We start from the raw sequence: 26,372 nt of genomic DNA on the forward strand, positions 1-26,372 counted from the left end.
GGTCATGTGATGGCTCCTGTCGCTATCATGACATAGTTTCTGTTACAAGACGACAGACCATCGGCTGAAACCAGAATGTAGCATTTCTCCTGATCAGAGCGATGCTGCTCTGATCAGGAGAAATGAATCAGCGAACAGACTGCTGATCCTTATAGCCCCAAATGGGCCAGTTTAGGAGCCCCAGTCCCAAATTATTCCATCACACCCCGAGACACTTTGCATTATTTGCCATGCATTGTTTTGAATTTCTTGGCAAAGTTCATTAAATCTTGGTCATTTTTGAATTTCAAAAGATTCACTCATCTCTACCACGGATACAACGGATAAGCTTATTTCCAGTAAAGGAAGCTCAGTATAATAATGGAAAATCTCAAAATCTATCAAAGAGTGAAGTCTTTTCTTATACAGTCTGGATGCCATATTCTACAGAACAGGATGTCTTATAATTAGACAGCACCAATTATACCACTAAGCCGTAATCTTTTCTTAAATGACTCTAATTACCAGAATGACAGATAAAAACATGTAAATGCGACACTTTATCCACGAATATATACAGAAAAACCTGTTCTAGCAATGTTATGTGCCAAAAAAGGCCTCGGTATTCATCATTAGATAACTATCCGCTGCTTCCTTCCTAACACAACTGTTGAAAAGCCGCAGCTGTAAATGAGTGTAGAAGTGATGCCGTTACACAAACTCATGTAAACATACATTAGAAGTGAAACCCAATATGCCACCCACAGTCAGCGTTACGACCATTGGGTACTGCTCTCTCCACATCCAACTTTCACGTGTTTTTACATGTGAATTAAAGTCAATTATCTGCTTGTTCTTAGATTGCTGAATTGGTCGTGACTGTAAATAAAAGTTTAACGCAAACTATGATAACTATACCGTAACAAGAACAGACTAACCATTTGCCAAGTACACCCGAGCAAAGACCATGTTTAAAATATTATTAATCATATTTAGTTGTTTTAGTTTAGTTTTACAGTATTTATTTTCTTTGAATTTAGTTGGTCTTCCTTCAGATTGAAAATTGGATCTAATTTAATAAGCTATGAAGAGATAGTCATTTTTTTTAATATTTACAGGTACATCTCAATAAATTAGAATATCATCAAAAAGTTAATTTATTTCAGTAATTCAATACAAAAAGGGAAACGCATATATTATACAGTGCTTGCCAAAAGTATTGGCACCCCTGCAATTCTGTCAGATAATACTCAGTTTATTATTGAAAATGATTGCAATCACAAATTCTTTGGTATTATTATCTTTATTTAATTTGTCTTCAATGAAAAAAAATTAAAAAAATTGTCATAAAGCCAAATTAGATATAATTCCACACCAAACATAAAAAAGGGGGTGGACAAAAGTATTGGCACTGTTTGAAAAATCATGTGATGCTTCTCTAATTTGTGTAATTAACAGCACCTGTAACTTACCTGTGGCACCTAACAGGTGTTGGCAATAACTAAATCACACTTGCAGCCAGTTGACATGGATTAAAGTTAACTCAACCTCTTTCCTGTGTCCTTGTGTGTACCACATTGAGCATGGAGAAAAGAAAGAAGACCAAAGAACTGTCTGAGGACTTGAGAATCCAAATTGTGAGGAAGCATGAGGAATCTCAAGGCTACAAGTCCATCTCCAAAGACCTGAAAGTTCCTGTGTCTACGGTGCGCAGTGTCATCAAGAAGTTTAGAGCCCATGGCACTGTGGCTAACCTCCCTAGATGTGGAAGGGAAAGAAAAATTGACGAGAGATTTCAACGCAAGATTGTGCGGATGGTGGATAAAGAACCTCGACTAACATCCAAACAAGTTCAAGCTGCCCTGCAGTCCGAGGGTACAACAGTGTCAACCCGTACTATCCATCGGCGTCTGAATGAAAAAGGACTGTATGGTAGGATACCCAGGAAGACCCCACTTCTTACCGCGAGACATAAAAAATCCAGGCTGGAGTTTGCCAAAACGTACCTGAGAAAGCCTAAAACATTTTGGAAGAATGTTCTCTGGTCAGATGAGCCAGAAGTAGAGCTTTTTGAGAAAAGCCATCAACATAGAGTTTACAGGAAAAAAAAAAAAGAGGCATTCAAAGAAAAGAACACGGTCCCTACAGTCAAACATGGCGGAGGTTCCCTGATCTTTTGGGGTTGCTTTGCTGCCTCTGGCACTGGACTGCTTGACCGTGTGCATGGCATTATGAAGTCTGAAGACTACCAACAAATTTTTCAGCATAATGTAGGGCCCAGTGTGAGAAAGGTGGTACTCCCTCAGAGGTCATGGATCTTCCAGCAGGACAATGACCCAAAACACACTTCAAAAAGCACTAGCAAATGGTGAGAAAAAGGACTGGAGACTACTAAAGTGGCCAGCAATGAGTCCAGACCTGAATCCCATAGAACACCTGTGGAGAGATCTCAAAATGGCAGTTTGGAGAAGGCACCCTTCACATCTCAGGGACCTGGAGCAGGTTGCCAAAGAAGAATGGTCTAAAATTCTAGTACAGCATTGTAAGAAACTCATTGATGGTTACCGGAAGCAGTTGTTCGCAGTTATTTTGGCTAAAGGTTGTGCAACCAAGTATTTGGCTAAGGGTGCCAATACTTTTGTCTGGCCCATTTTTGGAGTTTTGTGTGAAATGATCAATGATTTGATTTTTGTTTTATTCTCTTTTGTGTTTTTTCACTGCAAGCAAAATAAATGAAGATAATAATACCAAAGAATTTGTGATTGCAATCATTTTCAAGAATAAACTGAGTATTATCTGACAGAATTGCAGGGGTGCCAATGATTTTGGCCTGCACTGTATAGAGTCATTACACCCAGAGTGATCTCTTCCTATATATTATATAGTGTCATTACACACAGTGATCTATTCCTATATTTTATATAGAGTCATTACACACAGAGAGATCTATTCCTATATATTATATAGAGTCATTGCACACAGAGTGATGTAATCCTATTGTAACGCCTGCCTGGATCAACAGACTCAGGGGGGATGTAATGGACAGACTAGAGGGAAGCCAGTCACCAAGCAGGACCCCCAGAACCCTGAAACCCTTTAACCCCTATACAGGGATTTGGAATTACACAGGGCCCTGGAGATCACTACCTGTGGAAGGCTGAAGTCCGATGAGAGTAGTTGTCAGGCAGGGTCAAACCAGGAATAGCAGAACAGAGACAGAATCGGCAGACAAGGACGTAATCAGAAAACTGAGCAGAGGTCAAATCTGGATAGGGCAGCGAGGTAAAAAAACAGCAGGCAGAAGGGTAGTCAGAAAACACGCAGAAGTCAGCACACAGGAATCAGAAAACAGAATAGGGTGGACCAGGAGCCAGGAAATCAGAACTATCTCTGGCAGTGGTCATGTGACAGGAGGGGGAATAAGAAGAATGTGGTGTCTTCCCATTGGCTGTAGCTGAACGCTGGCAACTTTGGCTTGAAGACACACGCCACCCACAGTCAGCCAGCGGTACTGCAGATCCCAAGATAACCCAGCCCAGTGGATGATTGGAGCCTGCGCCCACCAGTGCCGCTGGCATCGACTCCTCTCCCATCACCAGCACCATCCACGGCAGGAACACGGCGTCGCCTGGCGATCGGAGCAGAAGTTGCTGGAGCAGACTCCAGCAGTGACGTAACACCTATATATTATATAGAGTCATTACACACAGAGGGATCTATTCCTATATATTATATAGTCATTACACAGAGAGGGATCTATTCCTATATATTATATAGAGTCAGTACACACAGAGTGATCTATTCCTATATATTATATAAAGTCATTACACACAGTGATCTATTCCTATATATTAGGCCTCTGTCACACATCCGTGCCTCCGGTCCGTGTTTGCCATTTTTTGCACATACCGGAGACATGTGCTTCCGTTGAATAATTTATTTTCATGTTAAAAGCCGCTCGTCAGTATTTTTGCACGGAGCGTGTTTACGTTCCATGCATACGTGTGTCCGTTTTGAAAAAGCGCTAACATGTCCGTGTTGCTCCGGGATCACGTACTCACGGACCCATTACATCTTATGGGTCCGTGTTGACACGTACGTGATACGGATGATGTCCGTGTGCTATCCGTGTGCTCCGTGTCCGTGTGGCTCAAATCAAGTTTGTTACAAATTGAAATACTTGCAGGTGGCCAAGGTACCCTACAAAATCCAACATAAAAATCCTAAGGCCTCCGTGGATGATGTCATGATTGTAGTATATATCCAAACACATTGGATATCCAAGTAAAAAGACCAACATGTTAATTTATTTTGGATAATTATAAGAATGTGCTAATCAAATCCACCTATGTGTCATTATTCCCAACAAATAATCATTAACTTCATTTGATGAAGATGTGAAAAACGGACAAGATACGGAAAACATACGGAACTCACACTGACGTATTACACGCACAGAATAACACACACACGTAACACACATGTAATGCACACGGACACTACACGGAGAGGAAAAACGGAACACTGACTACAAAAATGGACATCGTCACACGTACGTTTTTTTCACGTGAGTGTGGCAGAGGCCTTATATAGAGTCATTACACACAAATGATCTATTCCTATATATTATATAGAGTCATTACACACAGAGGGATCTATGCCTATATATTATATAAAGTCATTACACACAGAGGGATCTATGTCAAGTGTTTATTTCTGTTAATGTTGATGATTATGGCTTACAGCCAATGAAAACCCAAACGTCATTATCTCAGAAAATTAGAATATTATATAAGAATAACTGAAAAAATGATTTTAAACTCAGAAATGTTGGCGCCTACTGAAAAGTCTGTACAGTAAATGCCTCAATACTTGGCTGGGGCTCCTTTTGCATGTATTACTGCATCAATGCGGCGTGGCATGGAGGCGATCAGCCTGTGGCACTGCTGAGGTGTTATGGAAGCCCAGGTTGCTTTGATAGCAGCTTTCAGCTCGTCTGCATTGTTGGGTCTGGTGTCTCTCATCTTCCTCTTTTTTTTTACATGATCGCCTCCATGTTACGCCGCATTGATGCAGTAATTGATGCAAAAAGACCCGACCAAGTATTCAGGCATTTACTGTACAGACTTTTCAGTAGGCGTCAACATTTCTGAGTTTAAAATAATTTTTTCAGTTGTTCTTATATAATATTCTACTTTTCTGAGATAATAATTGTTGGGTTTTCATTGGCTGTAAGCCATAATCATCACCATTAACAAAAATAAACACTTGAAATAGATCCATCTGTGTGTAATGACTCTATATAATACAGTGCCTACAAGTAGTGTTCAACCCCCTGCAGATTTAGCAGGTTTACACATTCGGAATTAACTTGGCATTGTGACATTTGGACTGTAGATCAGCCTGGAAGTGTGAAATGCACTGCAGCAAAAAAGAATGTTATTTTTTTTTTTTTTTTTTTTTTTTTAAATTGTGAAAAGTTTATTCAGAGGGTCATTTATTATTCAACCCCTCAAACCACAAGAATTCTGTTTGGTTCCCCTAAAGTATTAAGAAGTATTTCAGGCACAAAGAACAATGAGCTTCACATGTTTGGATTAATTATCTCTTTTTCCAGCCTTTTCTGACTAATTAAGATCCTCCCCAAACTTGTGAACAGCACTCATACTTGGTCAACATGGGAAAGACAAAGGAGCATTCCAAGGCCATCAGAGACAAGATCGTGGAGGGTCACAAGGCTGGCAAGGGGTACAAAACCCTATCCAAGGAGTTGGGCCTACCTGTCTCCACTGTTGGGAGCATCATCCGGAAGTGGAAGGCTTATGGAACTACTGTTAGCCTTCAACGGCCTGGACAGCCTTTGAAAGTTTCCACCCGTGCCGAGGCCAGGCTTGTCCGAAGAGTCAAGGCTAACCCAAGGACAACAAGGAAGGAGCTCCGGGAAGATCTCATGGCAGTGGGGACATTGGTTTCAGTCAATACCATAAGTAACGTACTCCACCGCAATGGTCTCCGTTCCAGACGAGCCCGTAAGGTACCTTTACTTTCAAAGCGTCATGTCAAGGCTCGTCTACAGTTTGCTCATGATCACTTGGAGGACTCTGAGACAGACTGGTTCAAGGTTCTCTGGTCTGATGAGACCAAGATCGAGATCTTTGGTGCCAACCACACACGTGACGTTTGGAGACTGGATGGCACTGCATACGACCCCAAGAATACCATCCCTACAGTCAAGCATGGTGGTGGCAGCATCATGCTGTGGGGCTGTTTCTCAGCCAAGGAGCCTGGCCATCTGGTCCGCATCCATGGGATGATGGATAGCACGGCCTACCTGGAGATTTTGGCCAAGAACCTGCGCTCCTCCATCAAGGATCTTAAGATGGGTCGTCATTTCATCTTCCAACAAGACAACAACCCAAAGCACACAGCCAAGAAAACCAAGGCCTGGTTCAAGAGGGAAAAAATCAAGATGTTGCAGTGGCGTAGTCAGTCTCCTGACCTTAACCCAATTGAAAACTTGTGGAAGGAGCTCAAGATTAAAGTCCACATGGGACACCCAAAGAACCTAGATAACTTGGAGAAGATCTGCATGGAGGAGTGGGCCAAGATAACTCCAGAGACCTGTGCCGGCCTGATCAGGTCTTATAAAAGACGATTATTAGCTGTAATTGCAAACAAGGGTTATTCCACAAAATATTAAACCTAGGGGTTGAATAATAATTGACCCACACTTTTATGTTGAAAATTTATTAAAATTTAACTGAGCAACATAACTTGTTGGTTTGTAAGATTTATGCATCTGTTAATAAATCCTGCTCTTGTTTGAAGTTTGCAGGCTCTAACTTATTTGCATCTTATCAAACCAGCTAAATCTGCAGGGGGTTGAAGACTACTTGTAGGCACTGTATATAGGAATAGATCCCTCTGTCTGTAATGACTCTATATAATATATAGGAATAGATCCCTCTGTGTGTAATGAATCTATATAATATATAGGAATAGATCCCTCTGTGTGTAATGACTCTATATAATATATAGGAATAGATCATTCTGTGTGTAATGAATTTATATAATATATAGGAATAGATCACTCTGTGTGTAATGACTCTTTATAATATATAGGAATAGATCACTCGGTGTGTAATGACTCTATATAATATGTAGGAATAGATCCCTCTGTGTGTAATGACTCTATATAATATATAGGAATAGATCACTCTGTGTGTAATGACTCTATATAATATGTAGGAATAGATCACTCTGTGTGTAATGACTCTATATAATATACAGGAATAGATCCCTCTGTGTGTAATGACTCTATATAATATATAGGAATAGATCCCTCTGTGTGTAATGAATCTATATAATATATAGGAATAGATCCCTCGTGTGTAATGACTCTATATAATATATAGGAATAGATCCCTCTGTGTGTAATGACTCTATATAATATATAGGAATAGATCCCTCGTGTGTAATGACTCTATATAATATATAGGAATAGATCCCTCTGTGTGTAATGACTCTATATAATATATAGGAATAGATCCCTCTGTGTGTAATGAATCTATATAATATATAGGAATAGATCCCTCTGTGTGTAATGACTCTATATAATATATAGGAATAGATTCCTCTGTGTGTAATGACTTTATATAATAAATGTGTTTACCTTTTTGTATTGAATTACTGAAATAAATTAACTTTTTGATGATATTCTAATTTATTGGGATGCACCTGTATATCCATGACTACTACTCCATCTGAATGTGGCTGCCAATAGCCATCTTCTTGTAGACTGTGAGCCCTCGCGGGCAGGGACCTCCGACCTCTCTCCTCCTGTACCTGTCACCCCTTGTATTGTTTATGATTATTGTATTTGTCCCTATTTTGTACACCCCTTCACATGAAAATCACTATGGAATAAATGGCGCTATAATAATAATAATAATAATAATAATAATAATATGGGTGACGAGAAACCCAGTTTCCCCCGTTTTGTGATTGTCCAGGTGAGCCTTTTACCTGTGAGATACTGCATATATTCTGTGCACATATAGTAAAATGAGTGCATATATTTTAAGAATGTTATAAATACACCCCTACATAGGGGCGATCTGCAGCTTCAGCTTAGCAACAAAATATGAAATTCTGATAAATCCATTCTTGCTGATCATGTGCGATAATGAGATTCAGCAGCAACACATTTCGAGGTGATTATGTTTGCTAAATATCCCCTCTATTTATAGCGTTTGTGAATTACACCTGATGTAGCCGGTAGTTTATTACATTTCACTATCATTTTTGGATTGCCCACAACACTAGTCACGATCCTGAAGAAATAAGTGTTAATTAGTATGTATATGCAACGTCTACTAACAGCTCAGCACATTATAGCATCATTCTCAAGTGCCAAGGAAAGTTCCCAGCTCAGTGGCTTCTTATATGGCCTAGTAATCATAGCTGTATCCTGACCTTACAGAGGTGTTAGCTCCCGATCCCCACCAGATGGTGGACCACTGCACCTCCACTGCCACCCACAGTGGTAGAGCTGCCTCATAGAGCTCCACGCGGAGCACACAGCTTGGCTCAACGATGCCACTGGTCAAAAATGTCAATCAAGTATGAGTGTCCATGCCCCAACAAAAAGGAAGTCATCTGGCTGTTGAATAGCATGCTCGTTACAGCGTATGGCCCAATGTCCTCCATTTCCTACCTTTTCCTTTCATGTTCACTCACCCATAACCCCCCTTTCACCACTTATACTTTATAAATTACCACGCTATACTTTCTTTGGATAAATTTGGCCACAGCGGCCATTTTATTAATATAAATTAACAATATAAATAACCAAGATTGGGGGGAGGTCCTTGAAGCCACCAGATCTGACACATACAGTACCACCAAATTACAAGGTATCTCTATTTTACCCTCAGCCATGAACCCCTAGATCAAGGGCACCATACCACAATAAGTGGTCTGAAATGAGTAACTACCAGCTCCCAGGGCACACCCCCGTCCAGAGCCCCATTAAGTGCCAAATCACCAATACCTCAATTCCATCTGGGAGGGAATTATCCTTATAAACTCACCCCCAACACCAAATTTACCAACTCTGAGGACCCCACCCCTCCACCACAACCACTGTGGCATGAAGTACCCCAAAACAACCCCCCGACCGTGACCAAAGGACTCTTACACCTCTTTCTTTTTCTTTTTTGTATTACCTTTCAAGAATCCCAAAAGAGGACGGATGGACGGGACTCCAGTCTTTGGGCATCCCAAAATGGCCTCTTTTCTCGCACTTTTCCTTTATATACACCCCATGTCCAATGCTCCTCCCCCATCACCTTTTGCCCTGTCCACTACCTTACTGTTGTGCATGTTAGTTATGTCTTGGATGCTGGGAGGCTCCCGATGGTGGCCAGGAAGGGTTTGGACAGAGACAAGGTGGGTTGTGCAGTGGGTGTTTCCTTTCCTAACTCTCTGCTTATTTAAGTCCTGGTCTGATTGCAGGCTGTTGCCGGATGTCAGTTGTTCTTTGTATCTCCAGCCTGCTTAATCCTGCTCTACATTTCATCCACTCCAGATAAGTTCTTACTCTTTATTTATTGTCTGGTTCTTTTGTTTATCTGGGTTTGTCATTTGTTGTGGTTGGTTTCAGTTTATTTCCTTCCAGGGATTTTCCCCCTTAGTGGATTGTTGAGGAACTCCCTGCAGTTCTGTGTGGAGTATAGCTCCTTTTGGTCCATGTGTTTATGGCTTGTTGAATTTGTTATAATTCTTGTTTTCTGTTCATTGGTATGACAAGGGCACCTGGTATAGGACGGAGTTCAGATCGAGCGATCTGATGGCCTTTTTGTACTATCAGGAAGTTGGTATTTTGCAGGGTTTTTCTCTGGCCACCATCAGTCCCTTTCCTGTCCTTTCCTATTTTAGTCAGTGGGGGCCTCACCTTTTGCTAATCCTGTCATCTACCTGTGTATTGTGTTTTTCCTATATCACCGCAGTCTTTGAATGTGGGGGGCTTGCTATTCTTGTCTATTTTCTGAGGCAGAGAGTTATTCATCTTTCCTACCTTTAGGATAGTTAGTTCTCCGGCTGGGTTCGCGGTGCACAGGATGTTAGTTCACCCCTCGGCTACTTCTAGTTGTGTTGGTTAGTAAGGGGATAGCGGCCAGATTAGTTGCCAAGGCTCTTGTCACCTTTTTGCCAATGATTTGTGGTGATCTTCCATGGTTCCGGATCATAACACCTTACATTCCCTCATGGACAAACACCTGTCATGTGGACCTTTGCTCATTTTTCTGCTCCGCCACTTTCTTTACAGACAAAGGGGAACCAACCATTCAAAGGCTATGTATATTCATGCACTGAGCATCAAACAAAATCTGTCAATAGGTTTTTGCTCCCTCTTCTGAGAGCAACATGAGAGCATTCAAAGCAAAGAGACCCTGAATCCAATTATGTATTACTTTATTTACTGAGTGCAGCCATTCTGGCACAATCAGAATTTTTAGATTTATCAAGGCAGCAGAGCTGAGAAAGCTGCTCCCACCAGGTTCTGTATGTACAAAGTCTATAGCTAGTAAGCTGCTAATTACAGGAGGAGGCCTAAATAACTAGCTAACTTCCAGCTGGCCTAGCCCGATAATGATAAACTCCTGAAGCTAAAACAAACATTGCCGGTAAACAACTGCACACAGGGTGATAAGAGATGCATCGCTGAAATCTCTGTGTTAACCCCTGCAGCATGCTGTCTTCAGATTACATAGCACAATTCTGTTGACAGATTCCCTCTAAATATTAGTTTTCTTCCTAAAAGTATATTTCAATAGCAACTGATTTTTGTTTTTCTTTTTTTAATAATTTTGGCCAGCACGGAAAGTTAGGAAATGTTGCAAACCGCTTTATAATGAAATTTGCCTTCCATTAGTGTACATATATAAATGGAATTTAATTCTACTCGAATTGTGCAAAAACCTGCCAAGAGAAAAAACGCACACTTGCATAGCACTCTCATGACATACGGATACTAGGTGAGGGTAAAAGAAGCCTGGCACTCCCCAGTGTTTCTAGCTGAGAATCTCAGTGACTTTATATACACAGATGTGATCGCACCCTAAGCACAATACTCAGAGGAAGACACAGATGGTGACCCTTTCACTGCCATCATTTGTACTCCAAAGGAGTATGTTCAAATATGCAGCTGAAGGTAGGAAAATACACTGGGGAAAAGCAGGGGTTTGGAAGCAATTGCATGCAATTTTTGTATAGGAATGAAGATAAATCCTCTAATAAAGTGATTTTCAAAGTTTCATAAACTTCTATTTTATGCTAAATGAAAGTTTAGTTATTTCTAAAGGAAATCTGTCAGCTGGATTTTTTTTATATGGGCAGAATGGTGGTTCAGTGATTAGCAGCGCTGGGGTCCTGGGTTCAAATCCCACTAGCACAGAGTTTATATGTTCTCCCCGTGTTTGTGTGAGTTTCCTTCCAGTATTCTCGTTTCCTCCCACTCCAAAGAAATTGTGATACAGAATTTAGATTGTGAGCCTGGATAGAGACAGTGATGATGATGTCCGTAAAGTAGTGTGGAATTAATGGCGCTATATAAATGAGTAAATACATTTAATTTGAGATGATTTAGAGGCAGAGATCCTGATTTCCGGGATGTGTTTCTTATTAGATTGTGTGCTCTGGTTTCAATACAATCATTGTTTTATCAGCAGGTGATTATCACTACAGGATGTAGAAACCAGTCCAGCTAATCAATAAAACTCCTCCCACACCACTGATTGACAGCGTGTTTACAGTGTTCAGTGTGCACAGGAAGCTGCCATACAGGAATGTGGGAAGCTTATACAGAGGTCAACATTCTGACTACTTTTACATTTACAGCAGAGAAAATAGGGATTCTATAAAAACAGATTATCTTTAAAGGGGTTGTTCAAGTTTGGGGTTGAAACTTGGAGTCACGCTATGTTACTGCAGACTCGTGAATTCTCATAGCACGCACACTGTGTGCTGTGAGGATTCTCCAGTGCTGGTGCATATCACCCTGATGAGTATGCAAACATGTGGCCACATACTGACTAGACGTGAGCGCCTTCACTCAATACATGTGAATTGACATGTCTAGTAGGGAGGTGACAGGAAGTATTCAAATCGCATACTTGCGGTTCCTGCAGCGGCACTAGAGACTCCTCTAAGTGTGCAGTGTTCACACTGTAAAGATTTACAAGTCTGCAATCATATAGATTGACTAATACAAAAGAAAAAAAGACCAGCTCACCAAGTGTTGAAGCAATGAGGGTGCGGTGCAAGGAGGCACTGGGAAGGCTACCAGGCAGGAAAAGCTTGAAAAATGAGGAAAAATCCAGCATCCCCAGTCAATGAATGAATTAAAACTTGATTTCATTGATATTCCATAAGATCAGACAAATAAAAACATGTGTAGACACAGGTCTACGCGTTTCAAACAAGATACTGCTCTTAAAGTGGTGGTTCACTACTCAGCATTAGTGGCCACATCCCTGTAAAACTCAAAGGGAAGACTTTTCTCAAATACCTTCTTTGGTCAATTGTGCCTCTAATGGGGGCTTTGCACACTACGACATCGCAGGTGCGATGTCGGTGGGGTCAAATTGAAAATGACGTACTTCCGGCATCGCATGCGACATCGTAGTGCGTAAAGGCTCGATGATACGATTAACGAGCGCAAAAGCGTCGTAATCGTATCATCGGTGCAGCGTCGGCGTAATCCATGATTACTCTGACGTGACGGCCCGATGTTGTTCCTCGTTCCTGCGGCAGCACACATCGCTGTGTGTGAAGCCGCAGGAGCGAGGAACATCTCCTACCGGCGTCACTGCGGCTTCCGTAGGATATGCGGAAGGAAGGAGGTGGGCGGGATGTTTACATCCCGCTCATCTCCGCCCGTCCGCTCCTATTGGTGTGACGTCGCAGTGACGCCATACGACCCGCCCCCTTAATAAGGAGGCGGGTCGCCGGCCAGAGCGACGGTCGCAGGACAGGTGAGTCCATGTGAAGCTGCCGTAGCGATAATGTTCGCTACGGCAGTTATCACAAGGATATCGCCGCTGCAACGGGGGCGGGGACTATCGCGCTCGGCATCGCAGCATCGGCCTGCGATGTCGCAGCGTGCAAAGTGCCCCTAAGCGGTGCTATTGCGGACCACTCATCCCAATCATATGACCTCTAAGATCCGGTGATGTCACATCAACTTCCAGTTGACCCGACATTAACGAATTGGGCCCCTGTCTTCCTAAGTGACTGGGCTTTTGGCGGAGTTTCATCGCTCGTCACAGCCCAGCATCTCACGCGCTATCTCCTTTACTGCAGAGTGCCTCAAGCAAGAGCGATGCTGGGCTGTGATGAGCAGTAAAACTCTGCCCACAGCCCAGATACTCACGGAGACTGGGGTCGCCTCGATGATCTTGGGTCAACTGGAACTTGACGTTGCATTAGTGAATTTGAGAGGTCACGGAGCCTGGGGTCACTTGATGGGGATGAGCATCCACAATAGCGCTGCTCAGAGGCAGAATATGCTACACAGAGTATTTGAAAAAAGTCTTCCCTATGGGTTTTACCGCGAGTGGCCACTTATGCTGAGTAGTGAACCACCCCTTTAAGAGCAGTATCTTACTAGAAACTTGTAAGGGTGCTTAACACGCTGCGACATCGCTAACGATATATCGTCGGGGTCACGGTGTTTGTGACACACATCCGGCATCGTTAGCAACATCGCAGCGTGTGACGCCTAGGAGCGACGATCAACGATCGCAAAAACGTCAAAAATCGTTGATTGTTGACACATCGCTCCTTTTCATAATATCGTTGGTGGTGCATGCCGCTGGTTGTTTGTCGTTACTGCGGCACCACACAATCGCTATGTGTGACACCGCAGGATGAACATCATCCTACCTGCGTCCACCGGCAATGAGGAAGGAAGGAGGTGGGCGGCATGTTCCAGCCGCTCATCTCCTCCCCTCCTCTTTTATTAGGCAGCTGTTTAGTGACGTCGCTGTGACGCCGAACGCACCTCCCCCTTGAAGGAGGGATTGTTCGTCAGCAACAGCGACGTCGCTGAACAGGTATGTGCGTATGACACTGCCGTATCGATATTGATCGCTACGGCTGCGATCACCACATATCGCATGCACGACGGGGCGGGTGCTATCGCTCGCGATATTGCTAGCAATCGCTAGCGGTGTCGCAGCGTGTAACGCACCCTGTAGACCTGTGTCTACATCTCTTTTTATAAAGATTGATTGCAAATTTATCCACAAGCCTGGACAACCACTTTAAGTAATTTTTCCAAGTTATCCTTTCTAAAAATGTCCCGACAACAGAATTGCTCATACATGAGATCTAGTGAAGAAAGCAGCACCCTGGACACACAGACCTCACATCCAACAATTATGGAAATCGGAGAAGAATGTAACTTGCAAACTGCATATCCAGGGATCTGAAAATAAATGAAGGAATGCAAATTGCAGACTAATACTCATTAAACATTTTTAACTAACGATAACCATTAACATATGTAAAAAAATATGTTTTCAATGTCATAGGTGTCCATAGCTGCGAGCTATGGAGCAATAGAGATTTATGGCATTTTCCTAGCATGGATGCTACAGCTATAGAGGAAAACAGACAAGGGACCAGCAGTAAATATCTGTATGCAATGCAATCATTCCTTCTGGTCAGACCACAAACGTTTGAGTCAATATAGTTTAATACGATACCTAGGAGGGCGCTGTATGATAAATCCACTGGAAGGAATGTTTGTATTAATGAATGTCACAGCTTGTAACGCCACTAACAGGATTATCATGCTTTTAGTTCATGTGTAGACGGATCAGTCGTTTCTGTTGAGTTAACACTTTTCTTTTATTCCTTCGCTGTTCCAGCTTTCTCCATCTCCAGTGAGAATAGCCAAGTGGTCATGATTGGCATCTCGGCGGCGATAGTAATTATCCTGCTCACCGTGGTTGTTTACATCCTTATAGGAAGGTGAGTGCTTACTACTCTTCAATCCGTCCTTGTCTGTGCAAAGATATGGAGAGAATTTTAATATAAACATTCCTACACACAGACATACATTCACTACTATTGATTGCAGACCGGATTAATAAACTGGAATATTCAAAAGTCAGCGAGTTCTATCAATTACAAAGAAAGTTACCAAAAAGCTAATGCAGAGGGGTCAACCACTATGGCCGCTCGCCTTCCTGTCTGCAGAACTGTCCGCTTTCACAAAACAGAAACCTGCCATTATTTCTGTTAAAAGGGGTGTCCTCTTTTAGACAGTTTTATGCCACATGTAACATTAGTTCTAAAAAAACACAAACTGATTAATAACTGTTTTTGGGGTTTGCCACTGCACCGATCCCGTCTGTTTGCCTGCACCGATGATAAAAAAATGAATCTTTATTTTTACATAGTGCTAGCATATTCCGCAGCGCTTTACATACATCAGGAACACTGTCCCCTTTGGGGCTCACAATCTAAATTCCCTATCAGTATGTCATTGGAGTGTGGGAGAAAACTGGAGAACCCGGAGGAAACCCACGCAAACACCGGGAGAACATACAAACTCCTTGCAGATGTTGTCCTTGGTGGGATTTGAACCCAGGACCACAGCGCTGCAAGACTGCAGTGCTAACCACTGAGCACTGTGCTGCCCATGATTTCGTGTTGATAGTAGGAGTCGCTGAGCTCAATGATTGGTTGCAGAGCTGTCAACATGATGTGACCACTGCAGTCAAACAAAAGAGACCGGAGCAGTGGTGGACAGCCAGCCCTGGACCTGGAAAGAGTATGCAGTTCTCAATTTGTTTTTGTTTTTTTATGTGTATGGCATACAGTTTTCTAAAAGAGATCAACCCCTTTTGAAGGCGTTTTACATTGATGAATAGTGGATAGATGACAAATGTATGATTCTTTGGGGTCCAACCACTTAGACACAGGTCTAAGTGGTCAAATGGGTGTTAGTCGGGTCCATTGGGTGTCGATTGTCTCACTCTGGAGCCTTCTCTCTTCCTTCCATCATTATCATCCTTCCCAGCTTCTTGTGGATGATGCTTCCTACAACATCCACACAGAGGCTTCCACTGCACTCCTGCGCGCTCGCACTTTTCCTTGCCCTGCTGAGGCCAGATCAAAGTACTTTAGTGCACATGCATGGGAGGGCTTTGACCTTTTCCTGCACCTGCATGTGTGCAGGAGTGCAAAGGCAACCTCTGTGTGGATGACATAGGATTTGTCATCCACATGGAGCTGGAAAGGAGGACGGTGATTTCAAGAAGGAGAGAGGAGGCCCCGGACTGAGATCAGCGATGCCAATCTGATCGGATCACCCCATAGGTAAGTTGGACTGGACCGTGTCACAAGAGAGTATAATAAAAGCTGTTTTTTAAGTTATACAGATTGGCCTGGACTCTTAAGCCCGCTTTACACGCTGCAATGTATCTTGCAATGTGTCGGCGGGGTCACGTCGTAAGTGACGCACATCCGGCATCGTAAGGTACATTGCTGTGTGTGACAGGTACGTGCGATTGCGATTGAACGGTAAAACGTTCATCGCACGCACATCGTTCTTTTCTCTAGAATTGAACGTCAGATTGTTCATCGTACCCGTGGTAGCACACATCGCAGTGTGTGACACCCCGGGAACGATGAACAGATCTTACCTGCGTCCTGCGGCTCCCGGCCGGTAATGCGGAAGGAAGGAGGTGGGCGGGATGTTTACGTCCCGCTCAGCTCCGCGCCTCCACTTCTATTGGCTGGCTGCTGCGTGACGTCGCTGTGACGCCAAACGTCCCTCCCACTCCAGGAATTGGACGTGCGCCGCCCACATCGAGGTTGTATGGACGGGTAAGTACGTGTGACGGTGGTTAATCGTTTGTGCAGCATGTTCAACAAATTGAACGTGCCACACATACGATGGGGGCGTTGCAAATCGCATACGATATCGTATGCGAAATTGCAACATTTAAAGCAGGCTTTATATACAGTATTCTGATGGCATATCCTGTCTTTCTAATGTGAACAGGTGCAAACTGAACATGAAGCATAGCAACAAAAAGGAGACAGTTGCACACTGCAGTGCTAAGATATATGAAACAATGAATATGGAACATAGGCATGCATTACTGCTATGAAACAAACATATAAAAATTTAGATAATTAGCACACAAAATTGGCCAGACTTTATGTGAGCCCAACAGCCAGCAGCAAGGCCATCTCATTTTTGTTGGGTCCCTATCAAACTAATGCCTCTTTTTGGGTTAAAAAATCTACATTTTATGAGCGGACAGGAACCTGCAAATACATAATTAAAATCACCTCAGGCTGAAGAGCAGGAGTGCTCAATCAGAAGGTATAACCCTGTAATCTAAGAAAAAGATTGATAGCACATCCTACCTTTCTAATGTAAACAGGTGCAAACTGAACATGAAACATAGTAACAAAAAGGAGACAGTTGCACACTGCAGTGCTAAGATATGTGGAACAATGAATATAGGAATATAGACTTAAATTACTGCTATGAGAAAACATGTACAAATTGAGATACTTAGCACACAAAATTGGCCAGATTTTACATGAGCCCAATAGCCAGCGGCAAGGCAACCTCATTTTTATTGGGTTCCGATCAAACTAATGCCTCTTTTGGGTTAAAAAAAGAAACCTATATTTTATGGGCGGACAGGAATTTGCAAATGGAGAATTATAAGGACTTACTGGTGGTTGCCAAAGTTTATAGGGAACAAATCTGGTGACAGGTTCCCTTTAGGCCTGTTTCACACGTCAGTGTGTCCCTCCGTGTTCCGTGATTCATGGCACACGTGGGTTTCCATGTGCAATCCGTGATCCGTACTCCATGATTGCACATTGTGATAAACTCACCTGTCCCCGCTCCTGCTGTCTGTGTTGCTGAAGTATCTTGCTCTGCAGCATCCAGCCGCCGCTGTCTCTCACCTCTGCAGCTACTTCCGGATTGGCTCTGGCTGCAGACATCAATATGCATACCTGTAATGAGCCGGCCATGAAGACGCTGAGAGCAGAGGCAGAACACAGCAGCGCTGGAGACGGGTGAGTTGAAAATGCTTTTTATTTCCAATATACATTTTTATTTGGTACGTGTTTCACGGACCACACCATAGTATGGTCCGTGGAACATCAGTGGTGGCAGAAAAAAACGGACATATCTTCATGCGGCAATTACGGATACGCGTGTACGCCGCACGGAGACACGGTCATTGAAAAATCACTGATGTGTGTGCAGACCACCCATTAATTATAATGGGTCTGCGTATGTCAGTGATAATGGTACGTACAAAAACTAGCACATACGTACCAGAATCACTGACGTCTGAAACCAGCCTTAAAGGAAAAAAATTACTTCTTTGGTTAGACCTGTAATATGTCCAAAGTAGTCTATGCCATAATATTCACAAGGCCTGCTAATCCAATTAAAAAGAGTAGACTAATTGATCTCCAACTCTTGACTCACTACAGCCAACAGCTATGCATCACATCTGGATAGCTAAAGATTGGAGACCATTGTGGTAGATAGTTACTACATGAGGCCATCTACCATAGTAGCATAACGTGAATACAGAGCTAGTAGTAGACCATAAACAAGAATACGATAAAACAATAAAATACCATCGCTGATTTGTTTTATTTCCCACATTATGGTAGAATTTTCTTCCTGTTAACATAATCATGTTGTGTATTTCTGCTGCTTTGTGAAGTGTTTGCTGTTTTTCTGTAGCTGTATTTCACACCTTATTAAATCAGATTGCCTGAGATTTGACCTGTGTATGCCTGATTAAGTTTACTATCTCATGCGCAATGTTATTTCTATTAAAGCCAGGTGTGACATCTTAGGCACTTATGAGAACCCTGGGCTGCACCGGCTGATTATGTGTAAACTACGCTATGCAAGTGGCTTTTCAAGCCCTGCAGGATTAGATTTCATAACCACATGGACCTGACGTTTCCCTTGTGTTTCTATTAAATTGTTCAAGATCTCATTCTTCAAATTTGTCAAGCTGAATGCACACGTGTTTTCCTGTAGATTAATGCAACATTTTAGATTTTAAGGTCTGGTGCACTTTGATCTACACTTTTTAGGAGTAGTAACCTGATTTGCTATTTTGGGTTTTGGATTGCTTGATATACAATTTTTGGCTGTTGCTTTTTTTTTTCTTTCCTCGTGAGGCAGGCACAGCAGAAATGGAAGTAGATGGGGACAACGTATGAGAGCATTACTCATTATGACCCAGCATACTGGATAATGTGGAACTGTACATGTACCTCAATGATAATAGCCAGCATTCCCAAAGCAACTGTAGTAGTAATGAGCATTTTCATGAAGACTTCTATCCCAGCACTATACATCTGAATCTGTTTAAAAACAAAAGAGTTAGACCCTTAGGTACCTGACCCATGAATTAAACTAAATTCCCCTCCTTATTATAAGGAGCAACTTTAGCAATCTGGCACTTGCTGCCTAAAATGTGGCAGTTTGTTACTTCTGAGAACTTTGTAGAATTAGATTAATTATTATGTGTGCATATATTTCTCTTGTGGTCAGTCCGCGGCCACCCAGCATCCATGGGCTGTTGCAGGGGCTCCAATGAAAGCCGTATACACAGAAATATTCTCCTCTAGATCACTAACGTAGAAATAAGTCATACTCTCCTTTCTAATAAATAAGGAATAATGTTTGGAACACCATTCTAAGTCTGAACTGGGTGCAAAAACCTAAAAAAGGTTTTTGCACCCAGTTCAGACTTAGAATGGTGTTCCAAACGTTATTCCTTATTTGTTAGTAGTTTTTCGTTTGTGAACCCTCCCCAACCACACCTATTGCCAATCCATATCATACGCATATATAGCCTGGGTCTCAGCTTCCCATACACGGTAAGTTTTTCAACTGCATGAGAGGACACACACAAGCTAGGGACCCTAACGTAGAGAAATACTTTGGCGTAGTGTTGGGGCTCTATTGCATTGATCAATTCAGTAGCTAAATTTCTCTTGATTCATATCTTCATGGCAGTAATGCAGATTCCATTTTCACATTTTCACTCTTGCATATAGCTATTGGATTTTTCAAGTCAGTATTCACACAGCAGTTTCTGCTATTTCATATATTCCCCTTACATAGTCACTGGTGTGCATACCTTATCTCCCCATAGTTATACTCTCCTTTCTAAACCATATTCCAAACTGATGACTCAACGTCAATGAGGACAATCTGGCCACTTGTATGGGGGTGAACTATTCTTAATTATGCCAGACTTACTATTCCTTTGTTCAGTAAGTCAAGGGATTTGAGCCTTAGTTTCCTGTGAGACTGCCCTATGCAACTTTTATATTCTAATTTGCAGAATTCCTGTTGATTACGGATGGCATCAGCCCCTGTAGAGTAGTGGTGTGCATCATGTAGAGAAGGGTTCCCTAACTCTAGTCCTCAAGGCCCACCAACAGTGCATGTTTTCAGGATTTCCTTAGCATTACCCTGCTGTTGGAACCAGCACCTGGGCAGGTAATTACATTAACACCTGTGCAACACTAAGGAAATCCCAAAAACCTGCACTGTTGGTGGGCCTTGAGGACTGGAGTTGGGGACCTCTGATGTAGAGGACAATTATGCAGTCTAAGTGAACTAGAAAAGAGTGAAAGAACAGACAGGATTATCTTTCCCAATTCCTGTGGGGCACAATGCCCTGAAATGGGAGCTAATGAATAAAAAGGGGCCTACTCCTGTCACCACTATGATTCTGCAGGACTTCAACCTAGGGACCATGGTTTCAGCTGGTCGATTACAAAATTGCTCCATTGCCCAATACTGAGCTCACACATTTTTTGGGAGAACACAGGTTAGGACAATCCAGTCACCTGGCCACATACCTCGCCTTGCTCGGTCAGCTTCCTAGGCTTGCCGCTATCTCTTTCCAGTGGACGCCCATCAAAAGCGGGGTGCTGCTGGCTGGGGTAGTAGCCATGGATGCCCCAAAGCCGTGAAGGTTCTAATCCTTGGTGAGCCAACGGAAGGGTGACGTACACCATCTCATGTCCTTGCTGAAAATGTGCTATATGCTTTCGTCTGTTGGTAATCTAAGTAAGTTTTACCAGAGTGTGATACTCTTACCGTTTTGTCTGAGTAGCGTTCTGCTCACGGGGAAGGAGTACCGGCATTCTGTTGGATGAGTGCGACCCGTGCAAATTTTCTACACACAGCCATTACAACAGATGAGAGAACTCTCTGACCCTTGTGTCTCCACAGCTGTTGGCAGCAGTGGACACTACTCAGCCCGACCTAACTGAGTGAGCTGCAGGGGACTAGTGTTCACTGACACTGTCCAAGGGCTCTTAAACAAAGAATGCATGTAGGCAAACCCAGCAAGCTATAGGTGAGACATACACAGCAGGTTTTGGATGCCACCATGTCCAACCCCAATAGCTCTGCTTTGGGAAGAGGACCAAAGTGGATATACAGCACAACAGGAAATGGCAGTTACAGGAGCTGTGCCACTGATGTGCAGTCGAATTTGATCCAGATATTGGTCTGTTGGCATGCCCAGCACATCGTGAAAGATGACAAGAACCGTGCCAAGGATGATCTTGATTAATTAAACTGCTTGCCAGATCAAGGATCCAGTGGCTCTCTGGAACCAATAACCCAGTCCCAAGCAGCCCGAATCCAGGAGTTATTTGTCTCATTGGAGCCTCAAGCTGGGAGAGAACTTGTGTTATGGAATCAGATTTGGGAATTCCAGTCCCCCTATCACCATGATAATCCATTGCCAACTAAATCATTGCCACTGCAGGGATGTGGCAGTATTTAATGTGTCCAGCACCAAGGTTTATGAACACCTGCAAAGTTTTGAGACCCTGATGCTGATGTATCAGGTGCCTACAGCTGACTGGGCCTAATACCTGTGGACTAGTTTGACTGGCTGTATCCAGGGTGTTGTCCAGTCACTTGGGCCTCAAGACTGCTTGGACTATAGGACTTTTAAGGACACCTTGTTGGCCTTTTTTACCATCACCTCTGAGAGATATTACACCAAGGTCCAGACTTATCTCACCAGTGGGCCTCCTATATAGAATTTGGCAGTCAACGCCGATGGCACTGCAATGGCTGGCTTGATGATCGGGCTGCCCATTCCGCTGCTGCCCTTGGGACATTATCATGTTAGAGCAACTTATGGAGAATATGGCCACACAAATACTAGCGTGAGTAACTGACCAGAAGCCAGACACCCTAGAGCAAGCAGCCTGATTAGCTGATGAGTTTACAGCCAATCAATCCTATCAGAGACCTGATAGACCCACCAATCCCAGGAGACCCCTCAAACAGGGACTCCAGCAGCACTGTCCTATTACTCAGCAGAAACCCCACCAGGACAATGGGCTTGTATCTTGTGCAACCCAGGGCCTTGGACCCATGGCCACAGATTGTTTGCAGTTCTGGGGTCCCATACTTGGAGCTCGTCTGCTGGTTCAACTGGTCAATGTCTGTTGAAATGAGCCATCAGGGTCTAAGGGACAATACTCCTGGGATACATCAGTAGTGGAGAAAGTGATATACCCTGTCCAAACTCTAGAGCGGTTGGCTACCCTACACCAGCCAAACTATATTGCTGCATCCAGCCAGTCAAAGTCGGTGACATCCGGACCCAGGGACTTTGGGACAATGGGTCTTCCATAACCCTGATCAGCCAAGATATTATCCCCTCAGATCACCATATACCAGGCCATCAACTGACCTCCTCCCTAGCTGGGAGTCACCATTCAGACATCATTTTGGTACTGGCGCAGTTGGACTAGGGAAATGGCTTGGGAGAGTTGAAAGTGAGGCTCATGATCGGCCTCCCCACACCTGTTATTTTGAGGAATGACCTAGGACTAGGGCTTTCCAGACAGTTTGTCACAGTCATCACCCGCAACCAAGCTAAGTAGTACCCCTTCTGCCTCAGCTTCTGAGGATATCCTACATTCCAGTCCTCCTTCATCCTCCTCTGAGGCAGCTACAGTGAGTACACCTGACCAGACTGTGGCCATTGATTGGAGGAGGTAGATCGTAAGGAGTTTAATGAAACCCAACTCAGGGGTCCCAGCTTAGAGCTTGTGAACAATATGGGTGCCAAACCTGGAGAAAGAAATCAGAAGAATGTGTATAATTGGGAGAAGGGGCTCTTATAGCAGGAAAAACCCACATCCTGCCCAGAGAACGCCTGGACTCATGTTAATCAACTTGTGGTTCTTCAGCAGTGCCAACTCCAACTCCTACGTTTGGTCCATAAAATCCCTGCAGCTGGGTACATAATGACGAAAATACCCATGCTTGTCTGCTGCATAGTTTTTTTGGCTGTCACTCAAGAGGTGCATAAATACTAAGTCAATTGTCTGGTGTGTTAACAGATGGGAAGAGCACTGTTGCTGGACAAGGGGTGTTCAACCAGGCCAACTCGTGAATAGGACTCTGTATATTCTGAGCAGGTTTGTTAACTGCTGTTTCTCTGATGGACCAAGCCGCTTCCCCAACGGGACATCCTTTACCCCAATTTTCATTTGGAGTCCACCAATAAGTCCAGGATCTGGTCGATATCTGGATAAAAAAACTGCTAATTTGTTGACCTCCCTTTCCTCATAAGCTTTTAGCCTTTTGACATGGCAGGTCCGTTCATGAAAACCTGCTGAATCCAGGGCCACGTTGTTTTCAGTATTCCTGCATTTCCAGGTAATGGTGAACGGATTCACCCTTGTGGCTTGCAGCTTGTGTTTACATATCGGCACTAGTACTGGAACCTTCTGTCCACAGGCAAATTCTCGGAGCCTGGCAGCACCATTGTAACATCAATGTTTCCTTTCCAGAGCTACTTCTAAATTCCCGTGGGTTAAGGCCATTAAGTACCACAACATTTCCCTAAACTTTTGGGCATAAATTGGGTTCTCCTCTGTGGGTAAGGTGCCCTCTGAACTCTCTCATACCAGCTCCAAAGGCCTTCTCACTTTTAGGCCGTACAACAATTCAAAGGGGAGAACCTCGTAGAATCTTGCACCACCTCCCAGTAGGCAAAGAAGTGCTGCTGCAGGTTTTTCTTCCAGTTTCCCTTCTCGGACTCCTCATACCAGCTAATGAGCTGTTTGAACATTCCGTTAAAGTACTCACACATCCCATTAGTTTCAGGGTGGTGAAGGGTGGTACACATGGGACGGAGTCATGTTTCTACCAGAGAGCCTGAATCAACTCGCTTTGGAACTGAGCCCCTTGGACAGTTAATACCTTCTGTGAAAACCCTACTTGACTAAAGATGTCTAGTAGAGCTTGAGCCATGTGCTCCACATCTATGGAACACAGGACAAAGGCCTCCAGGTAACAGGTGGCAAAGTTGACCAGAGTGAGGGTGAACCACTTTCTGCAGCAGCTGAGAATGGCTAAGGGACCTACAGCAACCTTCTGGAATGGTTCACCTATCAAAGGCATAAATTGAAGAGGGGCACATGTCAAAACAGGGGCATCCACCACTTAGGCAACCCAAATATGTTGTGACACCTCCAGTGTTGGAAATGATGAAGGCCGAAATGAATGACATGTTGAAAATGGGAGTCATAGTTCCTTTCCATAGCCCATGGGTGGCCAGTGTAGTGTTGGTGCTAAGAAGGACATGAGTAATTGCTTCTGTGTGGACTGTAAGCCACTGGTTGAGGTCCCTATTACAGATGCCTACTCCATGGCTCAGGTGGATTAACTATTAAACAGGTTAGGGGGTCTTAGTTTATATCCACGTTCATCATCCCTTTTGTCCTGTATGAGTTCATCAGCATGTCATTTGGGATGAAGAGTGCACCGGCTACCTCCCAAGGGATGGTCAATCAGTTACTAGAGGGATGTCAGTAGTATGGCCAGGCCTATGATCCTGACCGACCACAATCACTTAAGTTGGCTAAGTCAGACTGCCAGGGGCAACAGGTGTCTAGTCTAAAGACAGCCAGGCCAGTGGACAAGAGCGCCACTGATCCTCAACAGTTGTAACTGGTTAGGTCACCATGTGGGAGTCTTAATCAGGTACCACAGAAATAATTAGCAGCTAATCACTCAATTAGTTGACTTTTGTGAATGGAAGATCTTTCAATATAAGGACTGTTTACATTCAAGTTTTAAATGGGTTTTCCTAGACTTGCCGTAAGGTCTTAAAGAGGTTGCTTACTACTCAGACAACCCCTTCTCATTCCTCATGCTTGCCCCCATTAAAATAAAAAAAGCTTATACCCACCTCCCATGCCATTCATGTTAGTCCTCGCTCTCCTGGGGCTCACCTGAGAATGTTATGTCACGCGATCTCCACACCCAATCACCGCAGGCCTCTCTCAGCTGAAGCCAACCGCAGTTCTCACTTTCTCTTGATTACTTATACACCCAAAGGTGGGGACAGTGAAGGTGGTGCTCAATGGAAGCTGGCCTCATGTGATATAACAACCTTATGCGAGCGCCAGGAGAGCGGGTGCTGAAACCTCCAGATTGGTGATGACCCTGGGATGTGAGAATAAGCTTTTCTAAATTAACAGAGCCAAAAATGGGGAATGAGAAGGAGTCGTCCTAGTAGCAGACAACCTCTTTAAGGTCTAGTTACACTGTACAATTACCTTGGATGAGCATTTCTGGGAATAACAATTGTGCAATCTAAACAGGCAACCAGTGATCTGATGAATGAAGAAAATGCTCATTTGTCAAGTGAAATGATATTTTGGGCTGCAGAAAAGATCATCGTTCTTGGCAGTGCAACATTATGTATACATCCGTCCTGTGCTGCCAAGAGCAATGGAAACCTATGGATATTGATCTATTACTGATCAATCAATGTGCAGGTAAGCCGATGCACACAGGTTATTAAATGACCGTGGACCAGCAAGCATATTGCATCATGCAGTGTAAATGCCCCATTAGTAAATCCTTTTAAGGGATATAAACTCTGTTAGCCTCTCTGTAGCTGTGGTTATTGCTGCAGAAGAATGATTCATCTGAGAATCCAGACAAAAAGACTGACGGCACTCGCAAAACTGCAATGTGATCAGGTGCATAACTGAGCATGGCATAAAATGACATGCCACATATCTCGTATACTGGGAACCTACTCTGAACTGAAGGTTCTCTCTAGGTTTAAAAACCTCCTGTGCATGGGCAAGTAGGAATCTGCTATAGAGAATAAAATCACCTGTAGCTATTACCGTGGCTACTGGGCAGATATAAAACTGGCCGCTTTTATATGCTAAATATCTCTTTTTTCTTAGATTTTCTTTAGCAGTAATGCATATCTATATTCTTACAATCAAGGTTTTCATAC

The 26,372-nt window shown here is 43.4% G+C and overlaps 1 protein-coding gene across 2 annotated transcripts in view; it reads left to right on the forward strand.

Annotated features, from left to right (window-relative positions):
• Positions 1-26,372, forward strand: part of EPHA3 (EPH receptor A3) — a 597,724-nt gene that overhangs the window by 445,782 nt on the left and 125,570 nt on the right. For both annotated transcript variants that reach the window (XM_075335117.1, XM_075335118.1), the window contains exon 8: positions 14,916-15,018. In XM_075335117.1, coding sequence (XP_075191232.1) covers positions 14,916-15,018 — 103 coding nt within the window. The remainder of the gene's footprint in view (positions 1-14,915; positions 15,019-26,372) is intronic.

This window comes from Anomaloglossus baeobatrachus, chromosome 2 (genome assembly GCF_048569485.1).
Source record: "Anomaloglossus baeobatrachus isolate aAnoBae1 chromosome 2, aAnoBae1.hap1, whole genome shotgun sequence".
Taxonomy (NCBI): Eukaryota; Metazoa; Chordata; class Amphibia; order Anura; family Aromobatidae; genus Anomaloglossus; species Anomaloglossus baeobatrachus.